This window comes from Mus musculus, chromosome 4 (genome assembly GCF_000001635.26).
Source record: "Mus musculus strain C57BL/6J chromosome 4, GRCm38.p6 C57BL/6J".
Taxonomy (NCBI): domain Eukaryota; kingdom Metazoa; phylum Chordata; class Mammalia; order Rodentia; family Muridae; genus Mus; species Mus musculus.
In genome coordinates, this window is record NC_000070.6 from 148,664,286 (window position 1) to 148,677,538 (window position 13,253).

Here is a 13,253-nt window from a genome sequence, read left to right on the forward strand (position 1 = left end):
AGCTCTGTCTCTGGATCCCTGCTGAGCCAATTGCCCAGGCAAAGGCTCACTCACTTTTGCCCACAGCACACAGCTGTTCCTTCCTCTTGTTCTGCAGGTCTCCAGGCCCTGGCCTCCAAGGACTGATGCTGGACAGGTAGGTGTGGTAAGGGCACTGTTCTGAAGGGTTCTGCTAGGCTCTGAGGTTGTCACTTCCATGGCCCCTTTGTGGAGAGTGTCCATGGACAGTAGTGACCTTCGTGGGTCTGGGCTTTGGCAAAACTCCCCCCAACCCCCATCCTCCATGCATAAGTCTGAAGCTGTCTGAAAAAACCTGGGGGGATTCTGCTGGGGTAGGAAGTCTCTGGGTCCTGCTGTGCTAAGATTCTCTCTGTAAGGTCCCCAGTGGCAGGCGCTGCTCCTTTGCAAGGATACCCATTCCCAAGATACACAGCTGTCGTCTCTATTTCCCTCTCTCTGACTCCCCTCCTCTCTCTTCCCCCTCTTTTGTTTTGAGACAGAATTTTCACTAGGTAGCCCTGACTGGCCTGAAATTTTCTATGTAGACCAGGCTGGCCTTGATTGTACAGAGGTCCACTTGCCTCTGTTTCCTGAATGCTTCAAAGGTGTATGCTATAACGCTCAAACCTCTCTCTCTCTCTTTCTTCTTCTTCTTCTTCTTCTTCTTCTTCTTCTTCTTCTTCTTCTTCTTCTTCTTCTTCTTCTTCTTCTTCTTCTTCTTCTTCTTCTTCTCTTCCTTTCTTCCTTCCTCCTTCCCTCCCTCCCTCCCTCCCTCCCTCCCTCCCTCTTTCTTTCTTTCTTTCTTTCTTTCTTTCTTTCTTTCTTTCTTTCTTTCTTTCTTTCTTTCTTTCTTTCTTTCTTTCTTTCTTTCTCCCTTCCTTCCTTCCTTCCTTCCTTCCTTCCTTTCTTTTTTTTTTTTTTTTTTGAGACAGGGTTTCTCTGTGTAGCTCTGGCTGCCCTGGAACTCACTTTGTAGACCAGGCTGGCCTCGAACTCAGAAATCCGCCTGCCTCTGCCTGCCTCCTGAGTGCTGGCGTCACCATACCCGGCTCTTCTTTTCTTTTTTTAAAGGTAGGGTCTCATGTAGCCCAGGCTGGCCTTGAATTCACTAAGTAGCTGAGGATGACCTTGAACTTGTGGTCTTCCTGTCTCTATCTGCTGAGTGTCAGAGAGGGAATTGGGTCTCCTTCTACATGCGCCTAGGTGGCTGAACTCAGGTCATAAGGCTTGGCAGTGAGGCAGAAGCATCTCGCTGTCCCTTACCCACTGATGGCTGTGTACCCCATGATTGGTTTTTTTGTTTATTTTTTAACAGCTCAGGGGAATCAAACCCAGGGAGTACTAGGCAACCATCCATTTGACCACCCGAGCTATGCTCCACCCCAAGTTTTTGTTGTTTTGAGACAAGGGTTTTTTGTTGTTGTTGTTGTTGTTGGGTTTTTTGTTTGTTTGTTTTGGTTTTGGTTTGGTTTGGTTTTTTAGTTTTTTGAGACAGGGTTTCTCTGTGTAGCCCTGGTTGTCCTGGAACTCACTTTGTAGACCAGACTGGCCTCGAACTCAGAAATTCACCTGCCTCTGCCTCCTGAGTGCTGGGACTAAAGGCTTGCGCCACCACGCCCCGCAAGACAAGGTTTTACTATATAGCCCAAACTGTTCTTTAACTCATGGGAAACCCCTCGCCTCACACCCCCCAAGCGTTAGGGATATGGGCGCGAATCACTGAGGCACCAGGCACTGGCTTTTCCTCCCAGTCTTAGGTGTTCCCATAGCCACCCGGGAGGAGCCAGCCCCTCTTCCCCTCCAACGACTTTGAGTCTTTGCATGCCATTCGTTCCAATGTTTTCCTAGACTGCCCTGGGCTGCAGTGTCCTTCCTCCTTGCACTTCTTTCATTACCAGACACCCATCTTTATCCAAAACACCAATTGCTATCTTCCCACTACAGGGTGGCAATGAGAGCCCAGGACAATAGGGTGCCCACCATGCTGGCCTAGACAGTACATAGGCTGAGAGGCTGACCCTGCTCTTTGGAGCATAGCATGTTCGGTTGTGTTCTAAGCAACCCTATAAGAGGTCTGCTCCCCTGAAATATAAGGGTATCAGAGTCTCTTAATAGCTGCCACCATACCCCTTAGTCTACTGATCTCTCCATGACCTCATTATCCTCTTTTTTTTTTTTTTCAAGACAGGGTTTTTCTCTGTATAGCCCTGGCTGTCCTGGAACTCACTCTGTAGACCAGGCTGGCCTCGAACTCAGAGATCCACCTGCCTCTGCCTCCCAAGTGCTGGGATCAAAGGCGTGTGCCACCACTGCCCCGTGCCATTATCCTCTTGAGTATCCTCCAAGTACCCATGTTCCTTGGCCCAGAGTGACCATGTCTCCCTGGTCAACTGGATTGTGACTTTGCCTTATCTCTTCAGACACCATGGCTGCTGTCCCTTCGAGGGGAGCTGGTGGCTTCTCTGGAGGACGCCAGCTTGATGGGATTAGAGGTGGATATTGGTGCCACCATGGTCACCATCCAAAGCCCAAGACAAGAACTTCTTCAGAGGCAGGAGGTCAGTGGTGGATGGCAGGCAGGCCATACCAAGCTTGAGGGAGGGCTCTGTAGCCTGGCACCCCAAGGAACACTTTGTCATGCTGAAGTGCCAATTCACGTGTCCACCTGTGAGACTGGACAGATTTAGGCAGGCGGCTTCGAAAATTGGGCTCCATTAGCGTAAAGTGCACCGCTCGGCAGATGAGGGGCTCCGGCAATCATGTATTCAGTGAGTCCTGATCATGGTGGCAGGAGCGTAATTACCATCTCTTTAAATAGCCCAAAGTTGCCGTGGAAGAGAAGACGGCTCACATGACACTTGCTCCGAGCTTGCTTCCTGCTAAAAATATCCTGGCTAAATAATATTTCCTGGTTGCGCTGGAGCAACAGGCCCTGGCCTGGAGTCTGACTCTTGGGGCTTTGTTCAGAGATGAGGTGGAAGGTAGGGTGGATAGGCAGGGCACTTACGGAGGGAATGGGCCTCTGGAAGGAACAGTGGCCACAGGGGGACCTTCCTGCTTCCCCAGGTGTGGAACACCTCTCTGGAGCTGCTGCCGTTGTGGCTGGTGAGCGGTTCCTATGCCTACTCCTTCGAGGCTGCGTGCCCACTGGGTAAGACCCAGGGGTGCCCCTAATGCCCACCTCTCTGACCTTAGCACTATCTGTCACTTCTGTTTTCTCCCCTCTGCTAACCACCTTGCCCCCCTACCCCAGTCTGCCTCCCCTTTTCTTATCTCCAACCCGGGTGCTGGGAGGAGTTTGAGGGGATGCCAGAGCAGGCTGACTGGTATGTAGAGTGTGACTACGGACCAATCTATCTTACCAACCTGGGATCTGGGAACTTCTCAGGCTCCAGGCAGGTTCTAGGGATGCTGAGGACAAAGATGGGAAAGGATCTGTGGTCTTATTCTGCAAGGTTTAGTTAAAGGTGATACCTTCCCTTCTGCACTGCCAAGAGACCAGGACTCTGGAAGTACTCTGCTGGCCTCTAAGGGATTTAAATTCTAAAAATCTCACTATGCAAAGTTAGACAGACCAAGAGCTTTGTCCCGTGTGGGTAGATGAGAGATGAGGAACCCTGCAGGTTTGATTAGAATTTTATCATGAAATAAGTTTCAGAATGAGAACTCTGGGGAGTTTGGGGGCCTTGGGAGAATGTCCTTGCCAAGTCCTTATACATCTCCTGCCCTGTTGGTATTATTTGAAATATCTTTATTTGGAGACAAATGCTTTCATTTAGCAACTGCAGAGCTGGCTCAGAATGTCCCCGTGAGAGGGCTGACACGACAAAATTCTCACTAGTGTGTAAACAGCTGATGAGCTGTGCTTCCTGACAACGGCTTATAATGGAAGGAGCGCCAGGCAGGCTCATGGAATACAGTCTTAGAGAGAAAGGCCCTCCTGCTTTTCCACCGACCTTCCCAAATGACAGCATCCTCTGGGAGCCAGGCAGGGTGTCCTTTTTCTCCCTTCTCTTGTTTGTCCATGCAAGCATGGTCTTGGGACCAAGTCCCAGTGTCTAAATCAATTGAGGAATGTGTGGGGCTGGTAGGCCCTGTGTGTCTGTAACCCGTTTTCTGGGTCACGTGTCCTTCCAGTGTCTTCCCAGCCAGGGTCGGAGATCTCGGTTCACATCCCCAAGCAGAGACTGGGTCTGGTCAAAAGAGGATCCCTCGTTGAAGAGTCTCTGAGTCCCAGGTTCCTTCAGGTACAGCAGACTGACACCTTCACAGTGGCTGAGGACAGGGACTTTGTGATTGTCAGCATACCGTCAATGAGGCTGCTTCAGGACCAGGTCAGTGTCCTGAGGACGCCTTTATGCTATTCCCTCTGAGGCTGCCTGCTTGGGCTACAGTTAGAGCCAGAAGTCAGAAATGCAGAGAGCAGGTCTTTGGGGGCTGGCTGGGAGGTGGCCTCTCCATTCAGACCCTAGAGGTTCAGCTTGGTTTTGGAGGTGGCCCCAATGAGGACAGCCATAGGGCATGGGTATAATCTTGTCACATGTAACCTGTGTCTTGCTGCCCTACAGCCATGCCAAAAGGCCAGAGAATCCCCGGGGACACAAGCTTTCTACAGGGTAGACCTGAGCCTGGACTTTGCAGAGATGGACTCCCCAGTACACTGGACGGTAGAGAACTTTTTCCAGTGTGTGGGTAAGTAAGGAACCCTGAAAGTGTGCCTGCTGGTTACAGGCACGTGCCACACAAGGTCGCATTTCCTGCTCTGGGTTTGTTCTCCTATGATAAATTTTCATTCTCTGGATGGGAGATGCAGGCAGCTTAGTGATTCTGTCAGGCATGCTGCTGGAGCTAGCTGGGATAAAGAGAGGCCTGGGTACTGAATGGGGAACAGGTACCCGGCTGTGGGTGGAAGAAGGGACGTGCTACAGCATGGGGCTTTTAAAAACATTTGTTTGTGTGGGGTTTTGCTTGTTTGTTTGTTTGTTTGTTTTGTTTTGTTTTTCAGAGGTGGAGTTTCTCTGTGTAGCCCTGGAACTCACTCTGTAGACCAGGCTGGCCTCAAACTCAGAAATCTGCCTGCCTGTGCCTCCCAAGTGCTGGGATTAAAAGTGTGCGTCACCACTGCCCTGCTTGTTATGTTTTTGAGACAGGTTTCTCTGTGTATCCCTGGCCATCTGGAACTCATTCTCTAGACCAGGCTGGCCTAGAAACTCAGAGATTTGCCTGCCTCTGCCTCCAGAGTGATGGGATAAAAGGCGTGCGCCACCACCACCCAGCTTTTGTTTGTTTGTTTGTTTTGCTTGCATACACGTCTACATACCATATGTGTACTAGTGTGCATGAAACCTGAAGAGGATTTCTTTTTTTTTTTTTTTTTTAACTTTTTTTTGTTTTTTTGAGACAGGGTTTCTCTGTATAGCCCTGGCTGTCCTGGAACTCACTTTGTAGACCAGGCTGGCCTCGAACTCAGAAATCCGCCTGCCTCTGTCTCCCAAGTGCTGGGATTAAAGGCGTGCGCCACCACGCCCGGCTCCTGAAGAGGATTTCTGATGGCCTGGAACTGGAGCTACAGTTAGTTGGGTGCTGCCGTGTGGGTGCTGGAACCATCTCTTCACTGCGCAGCTTTTTCTTTCCAACAAGGGATCTGGAGATCTGAACTCCGCTCCTTGTATTCTGTGTGGCAACCACTTTACCCACTAGCCTCTCCTCTAGTCATTTACTTTTATTCTGAGACAGAGTCTTTTTTTTGTTTTGTTTTGTTTTGTTTTTTGTTTTTCAAGACAGAGTTTCTCTGTGTAGTCCTGGCTGTCCTGGAACTCACTCTGTAGACCAGGCTGACCTCGAACTCAGAAATCCACCTGCCTCTGCCTCCCAAGTGCTGGGATTACAGGCATGTGCCACCACTGCCCGGCCTGAGACAGAGTCTTATGTGGAGCTTTGGTTGTTCTTAAACTTCCTCTGCCACTCTGGTACTGGGTTGGCAAGCATGTGTCTGCCACTTCTCTGAATGGTATCAGAGGTTTTGATTTTGTTTGTTTTGTTTTGTTTTGTGAGATAGTCAGTGACTCACTTGGTCCAGGCTGTCCTTGAACTCACCACCTAGTCAAAGGTCACATAGAATTTCTGGTCCTTCTGCCTCTAGCCCACAAGTGCTGGGATTACGGGCATGTGCCACCACATCTAGTTTATGAAGTACTGGGGATCCAACCGGGGGCTTCACGTATATTGGGCTAACACTCTTCCCACTGAGCTACATCCCTACCTAGTTCCCACTTCAGTCACTTTTCCCCCAATCTGGAACATAAGGGTCTCAGAGTCTGTCACAAACACTGCTCTGGAAAGTGGAGGCTCAGGTGAAGGCCTGGTCTGTACCTGTATGCCCCATTTCCATTTTGGTGTGTCCTGTCGTCTCTGTGTGGGCTCCAGTTCCTCAGGTCAGTCAGTGCCTCAGACGTCTTAGTCCAAAGCTTTGCAGTGCATCCTGCATACACGGGGACGCCAGGTAAACACTGTGTGTGTGAACGCCACACGAGATGCTGCGACCCTGCCTTGAAGCAGGGGTTTTTTTGGTGAAAGCTGCGCTACCAGAAAACCTGGTATTCACACGTGCAAAACCACCAGGAGCAAAACCCATTCGAATCCAGCACGAGGAAATACACATAATTCACAAATGATGTCAATCACTTTCATCTCAGACTTCCTAACTGTCCTCAATAGAAGACAGACGGAAGGGAGATTGGACTCAGATGTTAGTAGTGCAAGAATGCCCTGTTACCAGGATATGATGTCTCGGTGCTGCATAAAAATGTAATTATATTCAGAACTATATTTAAAGATTAAAAGGGGGACTGCCTACCACATCTAGCCCCAAACTCGGAATTAGAAACAAAGACAAAGCCAGGATGGGTTGGGGGTGGGGGCAGGGAGGGGTGTTAGGACGGGTCACGTTCTAACCCGTGTGCTAAAAACGGAAATATTTCTCAAAAGTTTTTTGCATGTTTCGGCGCTTTTGTTTTAACAGATTCCTGCGGCACTGATATTGATTTTGAAAGGGAGGGTTGGAACGCTACCCGGCCAGTATGCAGTCAGCGCTCAGAGGCCACCAGATGGGGGGGGGGGGTGGGTCTCTCCAGCAGCCTGTGAGCGGAGATAAGAGACTTCTAAGAAATCTCTGGGAGGGCAGGTGGTCTCAGTGGGCGGTGCCAAGCGTGAGATGGACTTTGTCCTGGCCTCTGAAGGGTAGGTAGGCTCTTCACAGGGAGATAATGAATAAAATACCAAAATAGCAAAAGCAATAAAAACATTTTAGGAAGATTTTTTTTTCCTCCCTGGGAAGATTTACACTGGGAAAGAATGTTCCCTTTCTGGTTTTATTAATTTCATATCAGCAGCCGGAATGAATCTCTCTCCTCCTTGGTCCCCAGCGCACCTCCTCTGAACCTCCCCTGCAGTTTCTAGGGCTTTCTGTTCTTTTTATAGTCTCTGCGCCGAGTTCTCCTGACTTCCTCTGCAGTCTGGAAGCCTAGAGATCAGGAGCTGCTGTGTCTCCTGTAGTTTTTCTTCTCCAGCTTTCTCCATCTTGCCTTTAGTAACTACTTAGTGAGTGCTTGTTAGACCCAATTTTCACCAGGAGTTTTCACAGAATGCTTTTCTATTGTCAATATGTGATTTGTGAGTTACAATATGGATGGACTGTCCAAGTGCCTGTGGTTATCCTTTTAGATTTCTTCCTCTTCCTCTTCTTCTTCTTCCTCTTCTCCTCCTCCTTCTTCTCCTCCTCCTCCTCCTCCTCCTCCTCCTCCTCCTTCTTCTTCTTCTTCTTCTTCTTCTTCTTCTTCTTCTTCTTCTTCTTCCTCCTCTTCTTCTTCTCCTCCTCCTCCTTCTTCTTCTCCTTCTCCTCCTTCTTCTCCTCCTCCTCCTCCTTCTTCTTCTTCTTCTTCGTCTTCTCCTCCTCCTCCTTCTTCTTCTCCTTCTTCTTCTCCTTCTCCTCCTCCTCCTTCTTCTTCTTCTTCTTCTTCATCTTCTCCTCCTCCTCCTTCTTCTTCTCCTTCTCCTCCTCCTCCTCCTCCTCCTCCTCCTCCTCCTCCTCCTTCTTCTTCTTCTTCTTCTTCTTCTTCTTCTTCTTCTTCTTCTTCTTCTTCTTCTTCTTCTTCTTCTTCCTCTCTTCCTCCTCTTCTTCCTCCTCCACTTCCTCCTTTGTGTGAATGCTAGTTTTGCCTGCACATGTGTCTATGTACCATGTTTGTACCTGGTACCTTCAAAGTTAAAGAGGTCACCAGATCCCCTGGAACTTACAAACTACATGTGGTTGTGACCTACCACGTGGGTGCTGGAAACTGAACCCAGGTCCTCTGAAAGAGCAGCAAGTGCTCTTAACTACCAGGCTGTCTCTTCAGGCCCAGGTTACAGATTTTTTTTTTTTTTTTTTTTTTTTTTTTTTTTGGTTTTTGGAGACAGGGTTTCTCTGCATAGCCCTGGCTGTCCTGGAACTCACTCTGTAGACCAGGCTGGCCTCGAACTCAGAAATCCACCTGTCTCTGCTTCCCGAGTGCTGAGATTAAAGGCGTGTGCCACCACACCCGGCTGATTTTTTTTAAGTCTCCCTCTTTCCCTGACAAAATCAAAACCAAAACCAAACCAGTGTTTAAGAGCAACCTAAGTGTTTCAGAGGCAGCTCTTGAGAGCAATGGAGTAAGTGGGGTGCCCAACCCTAGAAAAGAAAGTCGATGGTAGTGTGTGTGTGGCTATAGTTATCTTCACCTTCTGAAGTCGAGGTGAATGCTAGGAAAATGGCTCAGCAGGTAAAGGTGCTTGCTGCCTAGCCTGAAGTTCGAATCCCCACACCCACATAGCAGAAGGGAAGAAGTGACTCGGGCAAGTTGTCCTGGAGATGTACAAAAAGTGTAGCGTGTGTGCTTCCCGGTAATAAAACTTTTAAATATGCAAATGAGAGAACCTGGAGGAAAGTGTCCATGGGGTCAGGTAAGGTGTATAAACCAGTGAGGGTCTGGACTCCCAGGGCTCAGGGTGAGGATGATACGGTATGGGTGGAAGAAGCAGGAGCCATCAGACTTCCCCAGAAGAGACAGGCTGACTTCTCTGAAGATGTGACTGAGAGGTTTCTTGTAAGGAGGTAGACCACGATGCCATGTCTGTTCATTTTTCCATGTAACGCTGATTACAGAAAGTGTTCTCTAAGAGCTGGGCGTGGTGTCCCATGCCTATGACCTCAGCTTTGGGGTCCGAGACAGGAGGAAGGATGGTGAGGTCGAGAATAGCCTGAGCTACATATGGAAATCCGGTCACAAACAACAACACAACAAAACCGGTACAAAATCTCACTGTTTTAACCAACCTACAGCCTGAACCAAGAATGTTGAATGACTATAGCCTAGGCCTACAGATTAGGAGTTGCTACTTAGCAGGTCTAGGGAATGCTACCAGCATCTGGTACCCAGAGGCCAGGGGTGCTGCTGGTCATCTTAAAATGTACAAGGTGCCCCCACCCCACTGGACAACATGGTCTGGTCTAGAACATCAACAATATTTGGAATGGCTAACCTGAGAATGAGTGGACATGGAAAAATTACCCAGTTCTGATTGATTCTTGGGCTGGGCCAATCAGTGTATGATACCTCAAAGTAGGAGAGGGCTGTGTGCTAAAACCATCTGGTAGCATCCAGGCTGGTCTTTGCAAAGTGTGGATTTATGTATTCTAAGTTTGTTGGTTTTCGAAAGGGAGTCTCAAGCCGGGACTGGCCTTGAACTTGCTATTCCAGGTTGGCCTTGAACTTTTTTTTTTTTTCTAGACAGGGTTTCTCTGTGTAGTCCTGGCTGTCCTGGAACTCACTTTGTAGACCAGGCTGGCCTCGAACTCAGAAATCTGCCTGCCTCTGCCTCCCAAGTGCTGGGATTAAAGGCGTGCGCCACCACGCCCGGCTGGCCTTGAACTTTTGATGCTTTGTCAACACTTTGCGAGTTGCTAGGATCTTTGGCTTATGCCAGGAAGGCTCTTGCATGTTGGGCAAACGCTCTGCCAATTTAACTGCATTTCTAGCCTATACTGGTTAAATGTAAAGGCCTGTGAGAGTCAGCTGTGAGACAGCTCCTATCTCAGTGCTGGGCACTGACCACCAAGCTTCTGCTCTTCTCGGAAGGGGATGGATGCTCACGGCCTTCATGGCTGGCGTCAGGAAGACTTTTACCTCCTTAGGGGGAAGGCTGACCTCTGCTTTCCATTTTGACAGGATCAAGGGAAGACTCACTTTTCTCAACAGTCACACCAAGGACTACTCTTCCCACCCAGTCCCCTGGATGGGAGACTACACCGGCAGAAACGCCACCCGCTGCCTCTCCCCCACTCCAGACCCCACAGATGGCTGTCTTGGAGGAGCCCCCTCAGCATTTTGTGCACCAGTCTGCTAAAGAGTCCACCAAGGCAAATTGTGTCCTCTGTGTGATGTTCCCCAGCCAAGGGTCTGGTCCCCACAAGGCAGGGACAGCTCCAATTGGGCCTAATCCCTTTCTTACTCAACCAGTCATTCAAGGACAATCACACTGCCACCTTCTCCAGCCACTCCCCACTAGTCACACTTCTTTCTTAAGCTCAGAGTGTTCCCCAGGGAATTTGGAGACCTAGAAAGCTCCCACCTAAGGGCAGACCCTTTCACCTGTCTTCTTTGGCTCTCAGCCTTTCTGTATCTTGAGGTGTGATCTGAGGATGCAGCAGTAAAGACAGCAGCTGTATCCACACACAGAGGTCAGGAACTGAGGAGCGCCTGGTAGCAGGAATCCCGGAGGCAGGGCTAGAAGTCCAGCCTGAGGCTAGCCACACCCAAATCCATTTCTGGGCTGAGGTCTGCAGTGTGGCCAGGGAGGGCCGTAGGCTTTTATTTCTGATGCCTTTTCTCTCTCTGCAGCAGGAACTGGCAGCAGCATTTATGCAAATAACCCGACCTGCCAGAGGAAGCTGGGTGTCAATGGCTTCCCCTTCCTCCAGTGCAATGCAGGAGCACCAAGGTCCTCAGACGCCTCCAGAGAAAGCAGACTTAAGTCCACATCCCCAGACTCCGGCTACACTCTCCTCAGAACACACTGAAGTTTCCCAGGCTGGCCCTGGCCCCTCACATTACGTTTCCCTGGCTCCCAATTCCCTGAGCACACATTTGTCTTCAGAAATAACTTCTTCTCTGTGGCCTTCCTGGCCATCTGATGGGCCCCCAATGCTCCTGAGTTCTGAACCATCTGTTAAGCTAACTGAAGTTCCAAGAGCTACGAGAGCTGGTCAGGACTCTATTCAGCCATCAAGAAGTCCCTTCCCACCGGGAGAATTGTCAAGAGAGACTGTGAATTCAACAGAGTCCACTGAGCCCATCCCGAGGGAGCCTGCCTACATCAGAGAGGAGTTTCCGCCATTCACAAAGTCCTTCATGAGCAGCCTGGCTGAAGAGGGGTTGATTTTCCACCCTGACCCCAAGAGACCTCAGGAGAGACCCATAGTCAAGGCTGAGAAACCTTTGCAGAATGACCATGGTCCCTCTGGAGAGGAGACCAGACACTACCTCGACCTGTCAACTTCAGAACCAAGCCAGGAAATGAAAGAGCTGGGGGTGGATGCCACATTCACCACCTCAAGAAGGAGGCAGCCAGATGCCAGGGCCTATCTGGGGACCTCACGTCCAGAGCTCACTGGGAGACCCAGGGTGGGCACAGCAGCTCTCCAGACAACACTTCACAAGGGCCTTCTGGCTTCCACTTCTGAGAGGCCTGCAGCCCCTTCTGAAGGAGCCCTACAGCTAGAGTCAGCACCTTCGTGGCCTGAGGGCTGGCATGATCTGGGGGCTGCACACACAGCCAGTCCCCTGTCTTCACATACCCACAGCCCTCTGGTTCCTACACAAGCCATGTTTCCCGGCTCCGATGAGCCTGGAAACAGCCTCCCTGGGAGTCAGGGGTCAGTGGAATCCAGATTGCTCCCCACAACTGATAGCCATCAGTCTCCTGAGCTTTAGGATGTGCGGAGGGGTGCTCTGAGAGGCCCCTGTGCTGGAGACTTCGGGGCTGAGTCATAGGAGTGTCCAGGGAGGGGAGGATGAGAGGAAAGGGAGGGCGTGGTTTGATACGCTCACACTTCCCTTCAGGAAGCCGGCTGGGACAGGACAGGAGCCCTTGGCCTCCTTGAGCTGGTCCAGCTATGCTTTACGTCTTTCTCTGTTAGATCTGGGAAGGCATCTGGGCAGGATGCTGGCCCTATAGCTGGGCCCACCCATGTCTAGGGCTCCGGTCTCCACTCTAGTTCTACTAGCCTTTCTGAGCCTTAGTTTCCCCATCAATGAATGGCAATGATATTAACTCCCCCACAGTGGCTTTATTGATGGTGGTGGTGGGGCGGTTCCTGAACAAGGATCACATAAAGTGTGGAGCCCTGCCCAAGTGTGCCAGGAACCCCAGGGGAGGGGGACGGAGTGACACTGCTTTGCTTTCTGTCCATCACATCCGGTGGTTTCTATGGCAGCAGCTGGTTCCCTTCTGGCTTGGCTAGACCCACTGACCTGCAGTGACCCAGAGCTCCCAAACTCTGTGGCCCACGAGCCCAGCTGTGGCCAGGCGTGGTGACCTGGGCCGGAATCCCACTCAGTGTTTCCTTGAGAGGGCAGTGCGGTGCCCTCCCCACCCCCCCCACCCCCCCACCCCCCCCACCCCCCACCCCCCACCCCCAGGCCGACCTGTGGCTGGAAGTGGGATTTGAAATGCAGCCAAGGAGAGGAGGCCGGCAGCAAAGCCAGCCCGGAATGCGAGCTAAATAAATAAATAAATAATCAGGGTTGTCTTGGCTGATAAACGGTCCCTACCTCGAAGATGACTTCTCCCCGTGCGTGCCCCCCTTCTTCCTCTTTCTCCGGGCAGATCCATCCCAGGCAGAGGCTTAATAGCCCCATTTAAGGCTTTCCCTTTTCACCACTGAATTGAGCTGCTTCTGCCATTACAAGGTTTTCAGCTTCTCTCTGAAATCAAATTACTGACTCCATTTAATTTTTTAAAAGCTCAGATGATTTCCCTTCTTGAATCCGAACCGTGACTCCAAGGCCAGCCCTCTCTCCGGCCTCCCCCGCCCGGTCCCCCAACAGGCGCATCTCCTGTGGATAACCGCTGCCCAGGGATGGTGGCCCTCATGCCAGGGCAAGCCTGACACCTAGAGGGGGAAGCCCACAGATGGTAGCCCAGGTCCCACATCCGGACACATGGCTGGGTGG

General features: G+C 50.7%; 1 protein-coding gene across 5 annotated transcripts in view; it reads left to right on the forward strand.

The window, feature by feature from the left end:
- Nucleotides 1-12,820, forward strand: part of Gm572 (predicted gene 572) — a 33,789-nt gene extending 20,969 nt beyond the window's left edge. The window contains exons 6-12 of one of the 5 annotated variants that reach the window (NM_001368835.1): nt 98-136; nt 2,421-2,558; nt 3,067-3,151; nt 4,138-4,334; nt 4,569-4,692; nt 10,248-10,438; nt 10,920-12,820. In NM_001368835.1, the coding sequence (NP_001355764.1) occupies nt 98-136; nt 2,421-2,558; nt 3,067-3,151; nt 4,138-4,334; nt 4,569-4,692; nt 10,248-10,438; nt 10,920-12,011 (1,866 nt within the window). In that variant the 3' untranslated portion in view covers nt 12,012-12,820. Of the gene's footprint in view, nt 1-97; nt 137-2,420; nt 2,559-2,897; nt 3,152-4,137; nt 4,335-4,568; nt 4,693-7,021; nt 7,288-10,247; nt 10,439-10,919 lie in introns of those variants that run through there. The other 4 variants (NM_001085505.1, XM_006538816.2, XM_006538818.1 and 1 more) reach the window with 4 other exon arrangements.
- The last annotated feature ends 433 nt before the right edge of the window (nt 12,821-13,253 follow it).